This window comes from Ipomoea nil, unplaced genomic scaffold, assembly GCF_001879475.1.
Source record: "Ipomoea nil cultivar Tokyo-kokei standard unplaced genomic scaffold, Asagao_1.1 scaffold0873, whole genome shotgun sequence".
NCBI lineage: Eukaryota > Viridiplantae > Streptophyta > Magnoliopsida > Solanales > Convolvulaceae > Ipomoea > Ipomoea nil.
The window spans coordinates 878,200-891,849 of record NW_017617301.1 but is presented as its reverse complement, the minus strand read 5'-3'; the positions used below and the strand labels follow the sequence as shown (position 1 = coordinate 891,849).

Sequence of the window (13,650 nt, the reverse complement as noted above, 5' to 3'; positions counted from 1 at the left end):
CGTTGGCTTTCTTGGAGCATGCGCGAGTCTGTACTTGTCCAATTATTCTATCACCATCCCCCATAGAAGTAATAACTTTATCAAAAATTCTGAATTAAAGATTCCTAAATAACTTAGAAATTTAACCATTATCATATGGAATCTGGATTCTCTTTACAAATATATATATTCTATATTTTTGTAAATATTTTCTTTTCCGATCCTCACCATATTTTAGTCCTTCCTTTTTTTTTTTTTTTTTTTTGCTTTGATTTTTAGCTTTGATTCTGTGGATGGAAGTTTTTCCATGACAACTCCTCAAATACATTGTTATTGTTTCCCGCTCCGAGAGTGCATTGCGTATTGAGCTTGAATTGGTTAGGATATTTGTAACGTGTATACATACATATAAGAAATGGAGCGCAAGCAGGGGTTCTTCTCGGCGTTGAAGGAAGACGTGTTTCGGGGATTTTCTCCGGCGAGGAGGAGGAGGAGGAGGAGTATCATCAATAGCAGCAGCCATTTCGTCTCTAGATCCACCCTGACGCCGCTGATGGAGGGTCCGGATACGGACGGGGAGCAACCGAAGCGGGTCGGGTCAGGAATCTGCCGGTGGGTGAAGGGACAACTCACGCGAACTCCCTCCGTCTCCGACCTCGATCTCCGGCTGCTAATGGGCGCCCCTCTCGCGCCGGTGCACGTTAGCACCTCCGACCCTCTCCCTCTTCTCACCCTAAACGACATTATCAAAACCTCGTCTGCCCAGTACATTCTGCAGCAGTATATTGCGGCTTCCGGAGGGCAGAAAAAACTCCAGAATTATTCAGTCAAGAACGCTAGTTACGCCAGGGGAAAGCTTAAGATGTTGTGTTATGAGATCCAAACTCCTACTACGAAAACAGTGAAGAAGAGTAGAAATGGTGGGTTTGTGATCTGGCAAATGAACCCAGACATGTGGTTCATGGAGCTTGCGATTGGAGGAACCCAGATTCATGCAGGCTGTAATGGCAAGATTATGTGGCGGCAAACTCCATGGCTGGGTGCTCTCCCGGCAAAAGGACCCGTTAGGCCACTGCGACGAGCCCTTCAGGGTCTGGATCCAAAAACAACCGCTACTATGTTTGCCAATGCTAGAACCATAGGAGAGAAGAACATCAATGGCGACGACTGTTTCATCCTCAAGCTCTCTTCTGATCCTCAGACATTGAAGGCCAGGACTGAAGGATTATCATCTGCAGAGATCATAAGACACGTCGTTTTCGGATACTTCAGCCAGAAGTCTGGGCTCCTCGTACATATCCAAGATTCTCAGCTCACCCGCATCGAATCGAATGGGGAAGATCCAGTGTATTGGGAAACAACCATAAGCTCTTTCCTGGACGATTACCGTCCGGTTGAAGGAATCATGATTGCCCACTCTGGTCGGTCTACTGTGACTCTCTTCCGGTTTGGGGACACGGCGGTGAGCCATACGAAGACCAGCATGGAAGAAGCTTGGACAATTGAAGAGGTGGGCTTCAACATTCCAGGCTTATCATTAGACTGTTTCATCCCCCCTGCTGACTTGAGACAATCAGCATCTTTAAACCAATCGTTTCAACTTCCTCAGAACGAAAGCGATGATAGGAATTCAATTGCAGTTGCAGCTCAGTGTGATATGATGGCAGTGTTGATAATGTGATGTTGAAGGTGAAACTATAAGCTAAGCTAGCAAGGTCAATGCTGTTTATATATTGATAGACAGGTTCTAATTGACTAACCAACAGAAGTTACAATTGGGAGCATAGTTGAATGAGAACTTTAATATATTATTTGTCTCTGTAAATAGAGCATAATTGTTCACAGGCTCTTCCTTTCCTTAGACAATATTTGAGCAAAATACCAATTTTGGTCTCACGAATATTAGTAAAATGACAGTTTGGATCCACATGTTTAATTATTGTTACCAATTTTCATGCACGACTATTGTTTTAGTACCAATTTTCATCCACAACTATTTCTTTAGTGCCAAAATTCATCACGCTTGTCACCCCTCCGTTTAAGACATGCCGAAATATGAAATAATTAAGGGTATTTTCGTCCTTTTTAAATTACGATCTCAATTTAAGCATGAATAAATGGATTTAAATCCTAAAATCGATTTCAATTCGCAGTTCTCAGGTAGGATGAGGAGGAGAACTCCATATTGAGATCAATCATCACTACAAGAAAAATGCACATAGACAACGGTTATTAACCGTTGTCGTAGGGATATAGTTTCTGTTGTTGAAGCCGGTATTGCTGTAAGTCCCGCGCATAGACAACGGTTTTTTAACCGTTGTCTTTTCTAGAAACAACAATGGTTTTTTAACCGTTGTCTATTAAGTGTTGTTGAAGCCGGTGTTGTTGTAAGTCACGCACATAGACAACGGTTAATAACCGTTGTCTTTTCTAGAAACGACAACGGTTTTTTAACCGTTGTCTATTAAGTGTTGTTGAAACCGGTGTTGTTAAAAGTCACGCACATAGACAACGGTTAATAACCGTTGTCGTTTCTAGAAACGACAACGGTTTTTTAACCGTTGTCTATTAAGTGTTGTTGAAACCGGTGTTGTTAAAAGTCACGCACATAGACAACGGTTAATAACCGTTGTCGTTTCTAGAAACGACAACGGTTTTTTAACCGTTGTCTATTAAGTGTTGTTGAAACCGGTGTTGTTAAAAGTCACGCAATAGACAACAGTTATTAACCGTTGTCTTTTCTACCAACGACAACGATTTTTTAACCGTTGTCTATTAAGTGTTGTTGAAACCGGTGTTGTTAAAAGTCACGCAATAGACAACGGTTATTAACCGTTGTCTTTTCTACCAACGACAACGGTTTTTTAACCGTTGTCTATTAAGTGTTGTTGAAACCGGTGTTGTTAAAAGTCACGCAATAGACAACGGTTATTAACCGTTGTCTTTTCTACCAACGACAACGGTTTTTTAACCGTTGTCTATTAAGTGTTGTTGAAACCGGTGTTGTTAAAAGTCACGCAATAGACAACGGTTAATAACCGTTGTCTTTTCTACCAACGACAACGGTTTTTTAACCGTTGTCTATTAAACGTTGTTGAAACCAGTGTTGTTAAAAGTCACGTACATAGACAACGGTTTTTAACTGTTGTCTTTTAATAACTGTTGTCTTTTCTTTAAAAGACAACAGTTATAAACCGTTGTCTATTGTGTGTTGTTGAAATCGCTTTTGTCACACCCATAAACTGTTTTCTTTTGTAGAAAAGTCAACGGTTTCTAATTGTTGTCTATTGTAAAATAGACAACGGTTTTTAACCGTTTTTCACCTGTTTAAATTATAATCGTATAAAAAAAACTAATTTATCCATTCACCATATGTTGCAAAGTGTAGTTACATAATTGTGCACAAGCTAATAAGGTTCAAAATAACAAGTCAAAAGACTTCCATGACCAATTCTAATTATCATCCAAGTTATAATACTACTACACAAAAAACAATTCCCCGAACCAATTCAAGTCCAAATGATCACAGCGTTCGAATGACCAAATCATACCTACTCTATATGACTTGATAGAATATCGGCTCATTCAGATCACACCAGATCAATAACCGCTTTGTCATAATCAACTTGTTGAAACTACATGTAAAAAGTAAGAAAATAAATTAGTATAGATATAAATAATTTGCAATGAAATGAAACTGCCCTCTTACTCTCACCACATTCATACTCAAGCTGTTCATAACAAGATAATGAGTTCCCTAAAGAGAATCATAACAAGTGTAGCCAACAAGTAAAGACAGACACTTGAAAAAGCAATACAAATGCACTCCCAAAAAAAAATGTTAACAAATCAGATACACATGATTCAGGTTCTTGTCTTAGCCTTCAAGTCTTTGAGAGATTACTAGACACCCAAATTTGATAAACAATTCAGATAAAATCTCATGAGAATATAATGCATGAAACTTAAACACAAACGACAAAGAAATCTCTTATTAATTACAAAACATCAAGCACTAAAATGCCCAAAATTTCGAGCTTTCACACGCATTCTACACCCAAATTTCAGAGCAACAAACTTATTCTAAAAAATAAAAAATAAAAATCAAATTTATCATCAATAACTGTCCAAATCAAGTGAAAAAGAGAGAGGCTTAAACCCAAGCTAACAAAGCATTAAAAACCTAGAACCATTCTGCAATTAAATAACAGCAAGAAACAAGGAAGAGAGAGTAAAAATGGAATGTAATACCAGTGCTTGAACAGAATTTTTATCATCGAAGTCTGGAGCATCAAATGCATCATATTTCCACTTTGAAACATTCAAATCTGAATAAATTTAAACACAAAATAGAAATGAAATGTATTACCAGTGCTTGAGCAGAATCTTTATCATCAATGTCCGGCATGTTCTTATGGTTTGCAAGCAGGAGTGAGCATTGATTTGTTGGTCAACTTGTTGATGTATTGCATCATCATCAACCTCAAACTTGTTTGCAGTGAGTAGCAGTTCTGACATGTCCTCTCTATGGTAAAGGTAGAGGAGAGTATCATCACTACTCTCACATTTGCACTTGTAAATTTCATTGTCTGCAAATTAAATTAAATAATTAAATTAGCTGCATGCTGCATGATCGAAATGAATGAACTAAAAGAAAAAAATAGACTTTTCGTCCCTAAGTTATAGGGTTTTGTGATAGCTAGCATGCATATAGCATACCCTTTATGGCAGTACCACGAAGCTTAAAAAGTTCGTGTGGAACTGTTTTTACCATTCGTAATGGTTTGTCATCAGCTCCAGCTCTAAGTAATCCATCAAACCAAAACCCGAAGAAAATATTTAATTAATGAAGCAGAGCCAAGCATTCAGCAAGATATACCAAAATTCCAGACAAACAAGAATAATCATGCAATCTATTTACTATGTCTATACATACCTCCTCCTGATTTCTTCCATACCAAGATCTTGTAGGTATATGTGAATGCTTTGAAGAATTCGGTGTAGGTCAACCTCATAAATGGTGCTTTGGAGAACCTATAACATATGAAAATGATTCAGAGAATTGTAAACCTCAAATACATAAAATGTATATTACTATTCCTAATACTTATATGGTTGATACCTTCCCAAGGGAAAGAATCACGTGAAGATTGCCACCTTACACTTGGTAGGCAATACTCCTCGATTGTCTAGTCTCACTTGAGAAAACTAAAGAGAGATGTTCCGGCAATCCAAGGTGGTTCTTACCATTGGGGTATCAAACACAACTACCAAGAAAGTTTCTCATACTAATTCTAACAATACTACAAGTCAGTTCATTAAGTAACATAGATGATGAGCCTTAAACTAAATACAAGAAAAATTGATCAACATCATACAATGACAAGAACAAAGCAATTCCCATCTGAGGCAAAACTTGGGAAAATTTTAGGGGGAAAAAAAATTAGTTTTTTTGCTTAGTTGCTAAATATTATAATGAAGCAAATTGGAGATTTCCCACAAAAAAGGTTTATAAATATATACTAATTAACAGATAGCCATAAAAAAAAAAAAAAAGAATAACTACCCATTAGAGCTTTTAATCCTTACTAAAACTCTACACACAGTTCACTTGAAACACAGAGCTACACAAATTACCTATTAAGAATAGTACCAAAAAAATTACACAAATATGTGATAATATATACATGTATATGCATATAATAAATGCAATATTGAATGAATGTGTAATGCTTTAAAAGATTTCTTCTAACCCAATACGTTCCTAAGAGTATATTCCAAATAGATGACAATCACAAGTCACCACTGATAACAATTACAAGAGGATCACCTTGGTAAGTTTGATAAGACATTTCACAACCAACGGAGAACTTTTGATTTCTAACAGCTAGGGACTCATTTGCTGTTGGAGATGGCCACCTTGATGGGTTCAAAGGCCGTAAAAGATTGATGAGCACACCGAATGATGTTGTTCGATCAGCATTATAGAACATGCAGAATATGACCAACCAATTATAGTTAAGACACAAGAATAAAATCACTAAATTTCCAAAAGCAGACTCACCAAAATCTTAAGCATCAGAACATTCAAGGCTTTCAGAAGCTGACTACCATCATCCATTCGTGGAACCCTTTCATCTAGAAGCCAGAGCAAAAGCTCAGTAATAAGTATAGGAACAGTGCTCTCCTTGGCAGTATGAGCAAGATTTTTATTTTGAAAAGTCTGCATGAAGATATAAAAGGAAAACAGTTTAGATACACAGATTGTTCCAAAACAAAAATCTGTCCCACCCAGTTCGTGCCTTCCGAACCTAAAATATTTCTATAAAGTCAAGAGAAGGTTAGTGAATGGTAAAAGGAAATTGCCTGCATAAGTGTATTGAGAACATATTTGCAAGATCTTGATGGTATTGAGAACATATTTGCAAACTAAACTCAAAAGTCTTGGCTACCTGCAACAGATATCAAACCAGAAGCAACATGAAACCAATGACAGAATAGGAAAAGTAGTAAGGTAAAGCTGCATTAAAGAATTTCTTGCCTTATTCCCTTCAAAAAAAATCAGAGAAATAGGAAGGTAAAATATTTGAAAACACCTGAGGTGGTGGGATGAAGGGACAGAAGTGAATGTCTCCTTAATGCTAACGAACTAAATCTTCAATGGCGTAAACAATAACACTGGTAGAGGGATTTAAAACAATGCAACACCACACTCAACACTCAAAATTAACAATAACACATAAAAATTTACTTATTTAATTAAACATTTAACAAAATATTAACAGAGAAAAAAAAAATAAATACCTGGCTGAGGGGTTGCACCGCCGGTTGAGGAGTGAGGACCGTGAGTCGGTGAGAGGACTGACCTGAGGAGTGAAGGCCGGAAGGCGGAAGCCCAGAAGGCGTTGGCGAGTTGGCGTTGGAGGACGGACTATGGAGAAACCGGAGGGCGTGAGGGAGTGACCGGAGTTCGCCGACTCGCCGAGGGTGGAATCCAGTCGTCCAGAGAGGCGCGCGGTTGGCAGTGGACGGTGGAGCCGCGATGGACGGAGGACGGACGGATGGAGGACGGAGGGCTTGGCTGTGTTCAGACGGACGAAGGTGGAGGGGATTTTCAGAATTGGGGAATTTTGGGGGATTTGGGGAATTTTATGTACAAGACTTAAAGAGGGCGCCAAGCCGCCAAATACAAAATTTTGGTGCAAATTAGATTGTAATAAAATAATTTTCAAATATCAATAGCGAGAGTAACAATAGCTTTTGTACTAATAGCAAGAGTAAATTTTTAAAATAATTATAAAATGTAAATTTCGTCACTAACTCATAAATTTTTAAGTAGAGTAATTTTTAATCCTTATAAAAGTTAGGCAAATAATACATTTAGTGATGGATATTTTTACCCGTCACTAATTTTTTGTCACTAAAAATTGTTTTTCTTGTAGTGGTTGGAGGCGGTGAGAGCACTGGTAACGACGGTGTTAGTCGGTGTTATTGTCGAAGGAGAAAATTTGCAATGGAGAGAAATTCGACGGTCGAATTGTTGAAGGCAAATGTTGCAAAGAGGGAAAAATTCGCACTAAGTTAAAACTTGCAAAGAGGGAAAGAATTGAATGAATTGTTTTTATTTTGCAAAGAGGGAAATAACATAACATATACAATATACTATATACTATGTATTAATATACTCCGTAATAAGGAAAATAACGAAATTTTATTTTAATTTTATAATAAGCCTTCATTTTTTCCAAATTAAATAAGTATATTCATGGTTATCAAATTATGAACATATAGTTCTGTGATTTGTGAATACAGAGTTCAACAATTAGAAATATGAACATCGAAAATTATGAACATAGAGTTCTGTAATTGTGAATATATAGAATTCATTCATTATGAATATGAATTTCAAAAAAATTATGAATATATAGTTCGGTAATTATGAACATAGAACATTATGGTGCACACGGTTACACAACATAATTTGCCGTTTATTACCCAGAGATTTATTACCCAGACAGCTGGCGGCCCAATTATTACAAAGATCACGGCAAAAGAAATGAGTTATAGATAACTGTACGACATCAACTACTCTTTCATATGGCAAATTATTGCATGGACCATGGTCCACACAATTGTGTGGACCATGAATATCAGGTACATTTTTAATATATTAAAAGTACATTATTTTTGTACTAAAGGTACATTATTTTTGTACTGAAGGTACATTATGTAAAATAATGTACCCTTAGTATATTAAAAATGTACTTTCAAAAAATGTACCTTACGTACATAAATAATGTACCCTTAGTATATTAAAAATGTACTTTTTATTTATGGTCCACACAATTGTGTGGACCATGGTCCATGCAATAATGATTGCTTTCATATCCATTCTCCACCTGTCCCATGCATGTCGGAAGGGTCGATTACCAACATGATAATTATTATTATTATTTGAATTTATAGATTGGTCTTAATTGTAATTGAAAATAAAACTTTAATAAATTGACAATGAAATTTTGGTGAATAATTTTATATTTAAATATAAATGAAAATAGAACTATTAAATTAACTTTTGAATTGTATTCTTTCTTTGTTAAATTTTTATGCATTATATTTGGACAAAAAAAAAATTAATTACATTTTTATTTTTGTTCTAGATCTTGTAAACATCTATTGTCATCTCGTAACAAAAACAATGAAGGTCCAAATTATAGGTAAAAGATAATGTGAAACACTTTAGTAAACAAGAGTTGGTGTGACTTTGTGGGTTTAGCCTAAATACATAAGTGTTAGTGTGGCTTGGTGGGTTTAGCTTGGTTCTACTTTATACAATCATTGTCTTGGTTCTCAGAGACAACATAGAACCAAACTTGTTATATATTTGATGTTGCACTTAAATACATAAGTGTTGGTGTGGCTTGGTGGGTTTAACTTAGTTTATTATGTTAAAAGTTTTGGGTTCCATTTTTCCTAGAGGCATCCTAACCTATTTTATAAAATCATTGTCTTGGTTTTCATAGACAACCCAGTTATATACCAGATGTTGCACTCAGGGACGGAGCCAGGATTTGTTGGTGCGGGGGGCCATTCACAATTTGAAAGAGAATAATTAAATACATTAATATTCATTTAACATAGTCCAAAATACATCATTATATTATAAAGTCTTGAGGGTAAAATTTCTCCACCAACTTGCAAACATCATCAATTCTAAATGATCAAGAGCCGTGAGCCGTCAGTCCACAAGGAATCACCATTAACCAAAGAGCAAACATTTCTTAAATATGGATAGTTCACATATAAACATTGTCAGAACCCTTTAAACAAATTCAAATCAAAAGTCTGGATCAATAAGAAAAAAATTCATTAATTTTAGAAAAATGAATCTGGGATACAAAAAAAAGAATAAGAAATATGAAGCCTGTTAGACAATATGTGATTGTGTATGTTCAAGAAGAAGAAATCATATTCTTGGCAAGGCCACTTGCGAATCAAATGGCAAATTATGTTGTGGAACCGTGTCCGCCTTGTAAGGTGGACATTGTTCCAAAACTATTCATAATTATGAATATATAGTTCAAAAGTTTTGAACATATAGTTCTATAATTATGAACATAGAGTTGTGAACATAATTATGAACATATAATTCTGTAGTTATAAATATAAAGATTCAATAATTGTGAATATGAAGTTCAAAAATTATGAATATATAGCTTTATATTTATGAATACATAGTTCTGTAATTATGAACATAGAGTTCCGTAATTGTGAATATAAAGTTTAATAATTGTGAATATACGTGTTATGGGCCAACCAACTGTCAGGCGGTCAAAACGCAACTCAGAGTTGCGTTTTTGGTGCGCAGTCCAACTGTCAGACGCTCAACACGTATAATACGAGATGCGTTGGATGTATGTACGCATATATTCGATATAATCGGCGGCTGACTGGTGATTAAAACGCATGTACGAGATGCGTTGGACGTAAATACTCCAAACGCATCTCGTACATGCGTTTTAACGTATGCTATTGATATACGGCGATCGCATTTCGTAAATGCGACAGCCGTATACAATACCAAAGACGCAATTCCCAGATGCGTCTTTGGTAAAGTATAAAAAAAATAAAAAAATAAACCTGGGACATGCCAAAAACGCATGTCCCAAATGTTTTTTTTCACATTTTAGTCCAAAAAAAAAAGTGTCCTATTTACGGAAATGGACCAGCCCTTTGTCACATTATAGTCTTTTTTCCTGGATTGGGTGGCTCCATCTTAACTAATTAATAAAGAATTCATATATCTAAATAATAAAATGATATACATCAAGAATAATAATTATATATAAGGGTGTTTATCATCGTTTTTAAATAATAGGCGCGTCCCCACACACACATTAATTTCAAATATTATCTACATCTAAATAATGAAATTATTTTTATTAAAATTCATTCTAATGATTAATAAGTAAGAATTTTTTTAATTCCAACTTTTCAAACAAACGCCCTTGAATTAATTCCATTCCGTCAACAAGATAACAACATCGATTGTTCTAAGAAGTTTCACGTTTTCGTGTTTGACTTGGACAAGCATTATGTGGATTGCCATTATAAGAAGGAGAAGAACATACATGTTCAAGTATATGAGAAAATGCAGCAAGTTGTGAAGGCAATTCTTATGCTCTCTTTAATATGCATTCTTGTAACGTCTGTGGTTGCTCCTCCGGCTGGCGGTGGTAGTGTAGGAGGTGGAGGAGGAGGAGCCCGGGGTGGTGGCGGCAGCATAGGAGGAGGAGGAGCCCGGGGCGGTGGCGGCGGCGTCAGTAGCGGTGGTGGTGGAGCAAAGGGAGGTGGAGCGAGCGGCGGAGGTGGTGCAAAGGGTGGTGGAACTAGAACAGGTGGCGGTACAAATAATAATAGAGGCGGCCGAAATGGTGGAGATGGTGGTGGTGGTGATGACGGAGATCCCGGTAGTGGAAATAGCGGAAGCAACGGTGGAACTACCGGAGGAGCCACCGGGGCACGGCCGCTTCCTATTCCACGCGGGAATCCATCGAGCAACAGTCCCTCCACCACGTTTGTATGGAGCTATGTAGCTATTTCCCTACTCCTGGCATACACTCCATTTATCAGATAAATTGTACATTTGAATCGTAGTAGGTACATGCATGTAAATTGTTGTCAAAACGAAAACAACGTTATATTTTCCTTAGTATATATGGTAGTTTGATGGTATTTACGGAGTATTTATTATGCTTTATACTCATGTCATCTTGTTTTAACATTGGTAACAGAAACATATGTATTAACTTGTACGAAACTGCAGCACCCAATATTTGATTGTTCCTTAGGTTTAGCAATGGATTTTTATTTTTAGTCAAGTTTAATCTTTTTTTTCTTTGAAAGCTACTGGTTCTATTACATTGTAGTATCTGTTCATATACTTTCTCAACCTACTGAAACACAAAGAACCAATAACGCCTCCACTGAGGCTTGAACTCATAATCTTCCAATTGGAAGTCCAACTCGGATACCATTAGACCACATAGTCCTGGTAGTCAAGTTTAATCAATTAGTCAAAGTTATCATTAATTGTGTTCATATTAAGGCAATAAAATAATTTTTATTGAATAATATATGGTTGTAAATCTAGTATTATGAACATGTCACCTTATTTGGATTATTTGAACCAAAACAAGAAATTTGAAGTGAATTTAAGATATATTCGTGTACATATTTGGTTAGGATATTGGTGTCTTAAATTTGGATAGTCTTAATGTGTTATATGAATAAAAAAAATAAAAATTCACCATATTTCCTTGTGCTCCTTTACCGGCTAGGGTTATAAGGAAGAGCTTATCCAGTGCACCTACGAATAGTGACTGAATTTCTCTCGTCACAAAAAATGAATAAAAAGAATATTTATTTATTTGGAAGGGGAGACCCAATGAGGGCAAATTATGCCGTGAGCACGTGTCCACCTTGCAAGGTGGGCACGGTTCCATATTCATAATTTCTATACTGTAGATCCATAATTTCTATACTGTAGATTCATAAAATTTATACTTTAGATTTCAATTGTTGAACTCTGTTTTCACAAATCAGAGAACTATATGTTCATAATTTGATAACTATACAGTTTAGAAATTATGAATTTATAGTACAGAAATTATGTTACAGTACAGATATTATGAATCTGCAGTATAGAAATTGTGAATCTACTGTATAGAAATTATGAATCTACAATATATAAATTATGGGCATGGAACCGTGCACACCTTGCAAGGTGGGCACGTGCTCACAACATAACGATTGCCCAATGAGAACAAGCTAACTAAGCAGTATGTAAATACATAAATAATTTAACCATACGGTGTTTCACTATATGATTTCTATTTTATTAATTAATAAACAAATTCCATTTTTAAAAGAGCTTCATTTTTAATGAGGTAAACAACGGAATAAATTAAAAAAAAAAAAAAAAAAGCTTTATTGCCATATCGATGATGAATAAAAATTTGGCCCACAAATATCCTTTAATACACAGTGTTATGTCACTTGTGTGGATCATAGCAAAAAATACATTTAAATTTACTAAATGTACATTATTTTTTTACTGAATGTACATTATACAATATAATGTACACTCAGTACAAAAATAATGTACATCCCCTGAATATAATGTACATTATTTTTGTATTGAATGTATATTATTTTTGTACTAAATGTACATTATTTTACAGTATACAAAATATGGTTCACACAACTTGTGTGGACCATGGTTCACACAATAATGATTTGTTAAATTTATACACATCTTACTCAAACTCTAATATCTATTATTTTAGGAAAAAATGTTAAATATAACTCTAAACTTTACTCGAAAAGTCAATTAGGTTCCTAAAATTATAACATGTGCAATTAAATCCACCAACATATTATTTTGGTGCATTGAAGTCCAAATTAAAAATCAATTAGTGATATAATAGTAGGTCACTAGGATTTCAACGATCCTCCGATCAACTATGCCGCTATTCGGGCTACAAACACTCGCCTTCTCCTATGAGAAGGCAGCCCAGATGGTCGCCATCTATAGCCGTTGAGAAAGAAACCATTTGGGTCACCTTCTTCGATGAGAAGGCAATCGACGGCCGTTCGACAGTCGTTGGCCAGTGTTATGCATTTTCAATTGAGAAGAGAGTCTGAGAGAGTTACTTGACCGACATCGAAGCAATGATCTCTGCTATTCACTACATTTCATTTTGGTTTGGGAGAGTTATTGGGCCATTCCTAGACAGAGTATGCCAGTATTGTTCTCACTGGCAATTTATATCCTGCACTAGGGCGCGCATTGCATTGTGCGTCCTGATGCAAAACGACGTTGTTGTAGATTTTTTTTTTTTTTTTTTGAATTTCGCTATCTTGTATTGGCGGTTAATTTTCTTTAAAAAAAAATTCAAGTTCAAAAATGTATATAATTTTATACTAGAATACGCATAATTGTATACATGAATGTACATAATTGTATAACAAAATAAACATACATTTTTTTTAAAAAGATAATACATATAATCTAACATAATACATAATATACATAAACTTTTAACATAATAAACATCAACTCTTAACATAATACACATAAATTTCCTATTTCGAATGTACATAATTGTA

General features: G+C 35.5%; 3 protein-coding genes and 1 long non-coding RNA gene across 6 annotated transcripts; 2 read left to right on the top strand and 2 right to left on the bottom strand.

Moving 5' to 3' along the window:
* The first annotated feature begins 388 nt into the window (after positions 1-388).
* LOC109178844 lies at positions 389-1,660 on the top strand. The gene has a single exon (XM_019328396.1). The coding sequence runs from the start codon at positions 395-397 to the stop codon at positions 1,658-1,660; it is 1,266 nt and encodes a 421-aa protein (XP_019183941.1). The 5' UTR covers positions 389-394.
* A 3,037-nt stretch (positions 1,661-4,697) lies between these two features.
* Positions 4,698-5,908, bottom strand: LOC109178827. The gene is made up of 3 exons (XR_002053767.1): positions 5,810-5,908; positions 4,916-5,013; positions 4,698-4,781 (listed from the first exon to the last, which is right to left on the bottom strand). It is a non-coding gene; the product is annotated as an uncharacterized LOC109178827 (long non-coding RNA).
* Positions 5,909-5,999: 91 nt separating this feature from the next.
* LOC109178826 (protein MOR1-like) lies at positions 6,000-6,428 on the bottom strand. The gene is made up of 2 exons (XM_019328380.1): positions 6,346-6,428; positions 6,000-6,202 (listed from the first exon to the last, which is right to left on the bottom strand). The coding sequence occupies exons 1-2, from the start codon at positions 6,397-6,399 to the stop codon at positions 6,020-6,022; spliced, it is 237 nt and encodes a 78-aa protein (XP_019183925.1). The 5' UTR covers positions 6,400-6,428; the 3' UTR covers positions 6,000-6,019.
* A 4,194-nt stretch (positions 6,429-10,622) lies between these two features.
* On the top strand, positions 10,623-11,335 carry LOC109178824 (glycine-rich cell wall structural protein 1.0-like). Of its 3 annotated transcripts, none has more exons than XM_019328377.1 (2): positions 10,623-10,714; positions 10,802-11,335. In XM_019328377.1, the coding sequence occupies exons 1-2, from the start codon at positions 10,631-10,633 to the stop codon at positions 11,114-11,116; spliced, it is 399 nt and encodes a 132-aa protein (XP_019183922.1). In that variant the 5' UTR covers positions 10,623-10,630; the 3' UTR covers positions 11,117-11,335. The 3 variants fall into 3 exon arrangements, with proteins under 3 accessions (XP_019183922.1, XP_019183923.1, XP_019183924.1); XM_019328378.1 differs by having other exon boundaries at positions 10,623-10,842; positions 10,948-11,335; XM_019328379.1 differs by having other exon boundaries at positions 10,623-10,845; positions 10,951-11,335.
* The last annotated feature ends 2,315 nt before the right edge of the window (positions 11,336-13,650 follow it).

Bases quoted from the DNA above. Each gene is read 5' to 3' on its own strand.
- LOC109178844 (XM_019328396.1), top strand. From the start codon at position 395: ATGGAGCGCAAGCAGGGGTTCTTCTCGGCGTTGAAGGAAGACGTGTTT.
- LOC109178826 (XM_019328380.1), bottom strand. From the start codon at position 6,399: ATGTTCTCAATACCATCAAGATCTTGCAAATATGTTCTCAATACACTT. The intron at 6,203-6,345 runs GCAATTTCCTTT...ATCTTCATGCAG, and splicing joins TTCTCAATACACTTATGCAG to ACTTTTCAAAATAAAAATCT.
- LOC109178824 (XM_019328377.1), top strand. From the start codon at position 10,631: ATGCAGCAAGTTGTGAAGGCAATTCTTATGCTCTCTTTAATATGCATT. The intron at 10,715-10,801 runs GGTAGTGTAGGA...GGCGGCGGCGTC, and splicing joins TTGCTCCTCCGGCTGGCGGT to AGTAGCGGTGGTGGTGGAGC.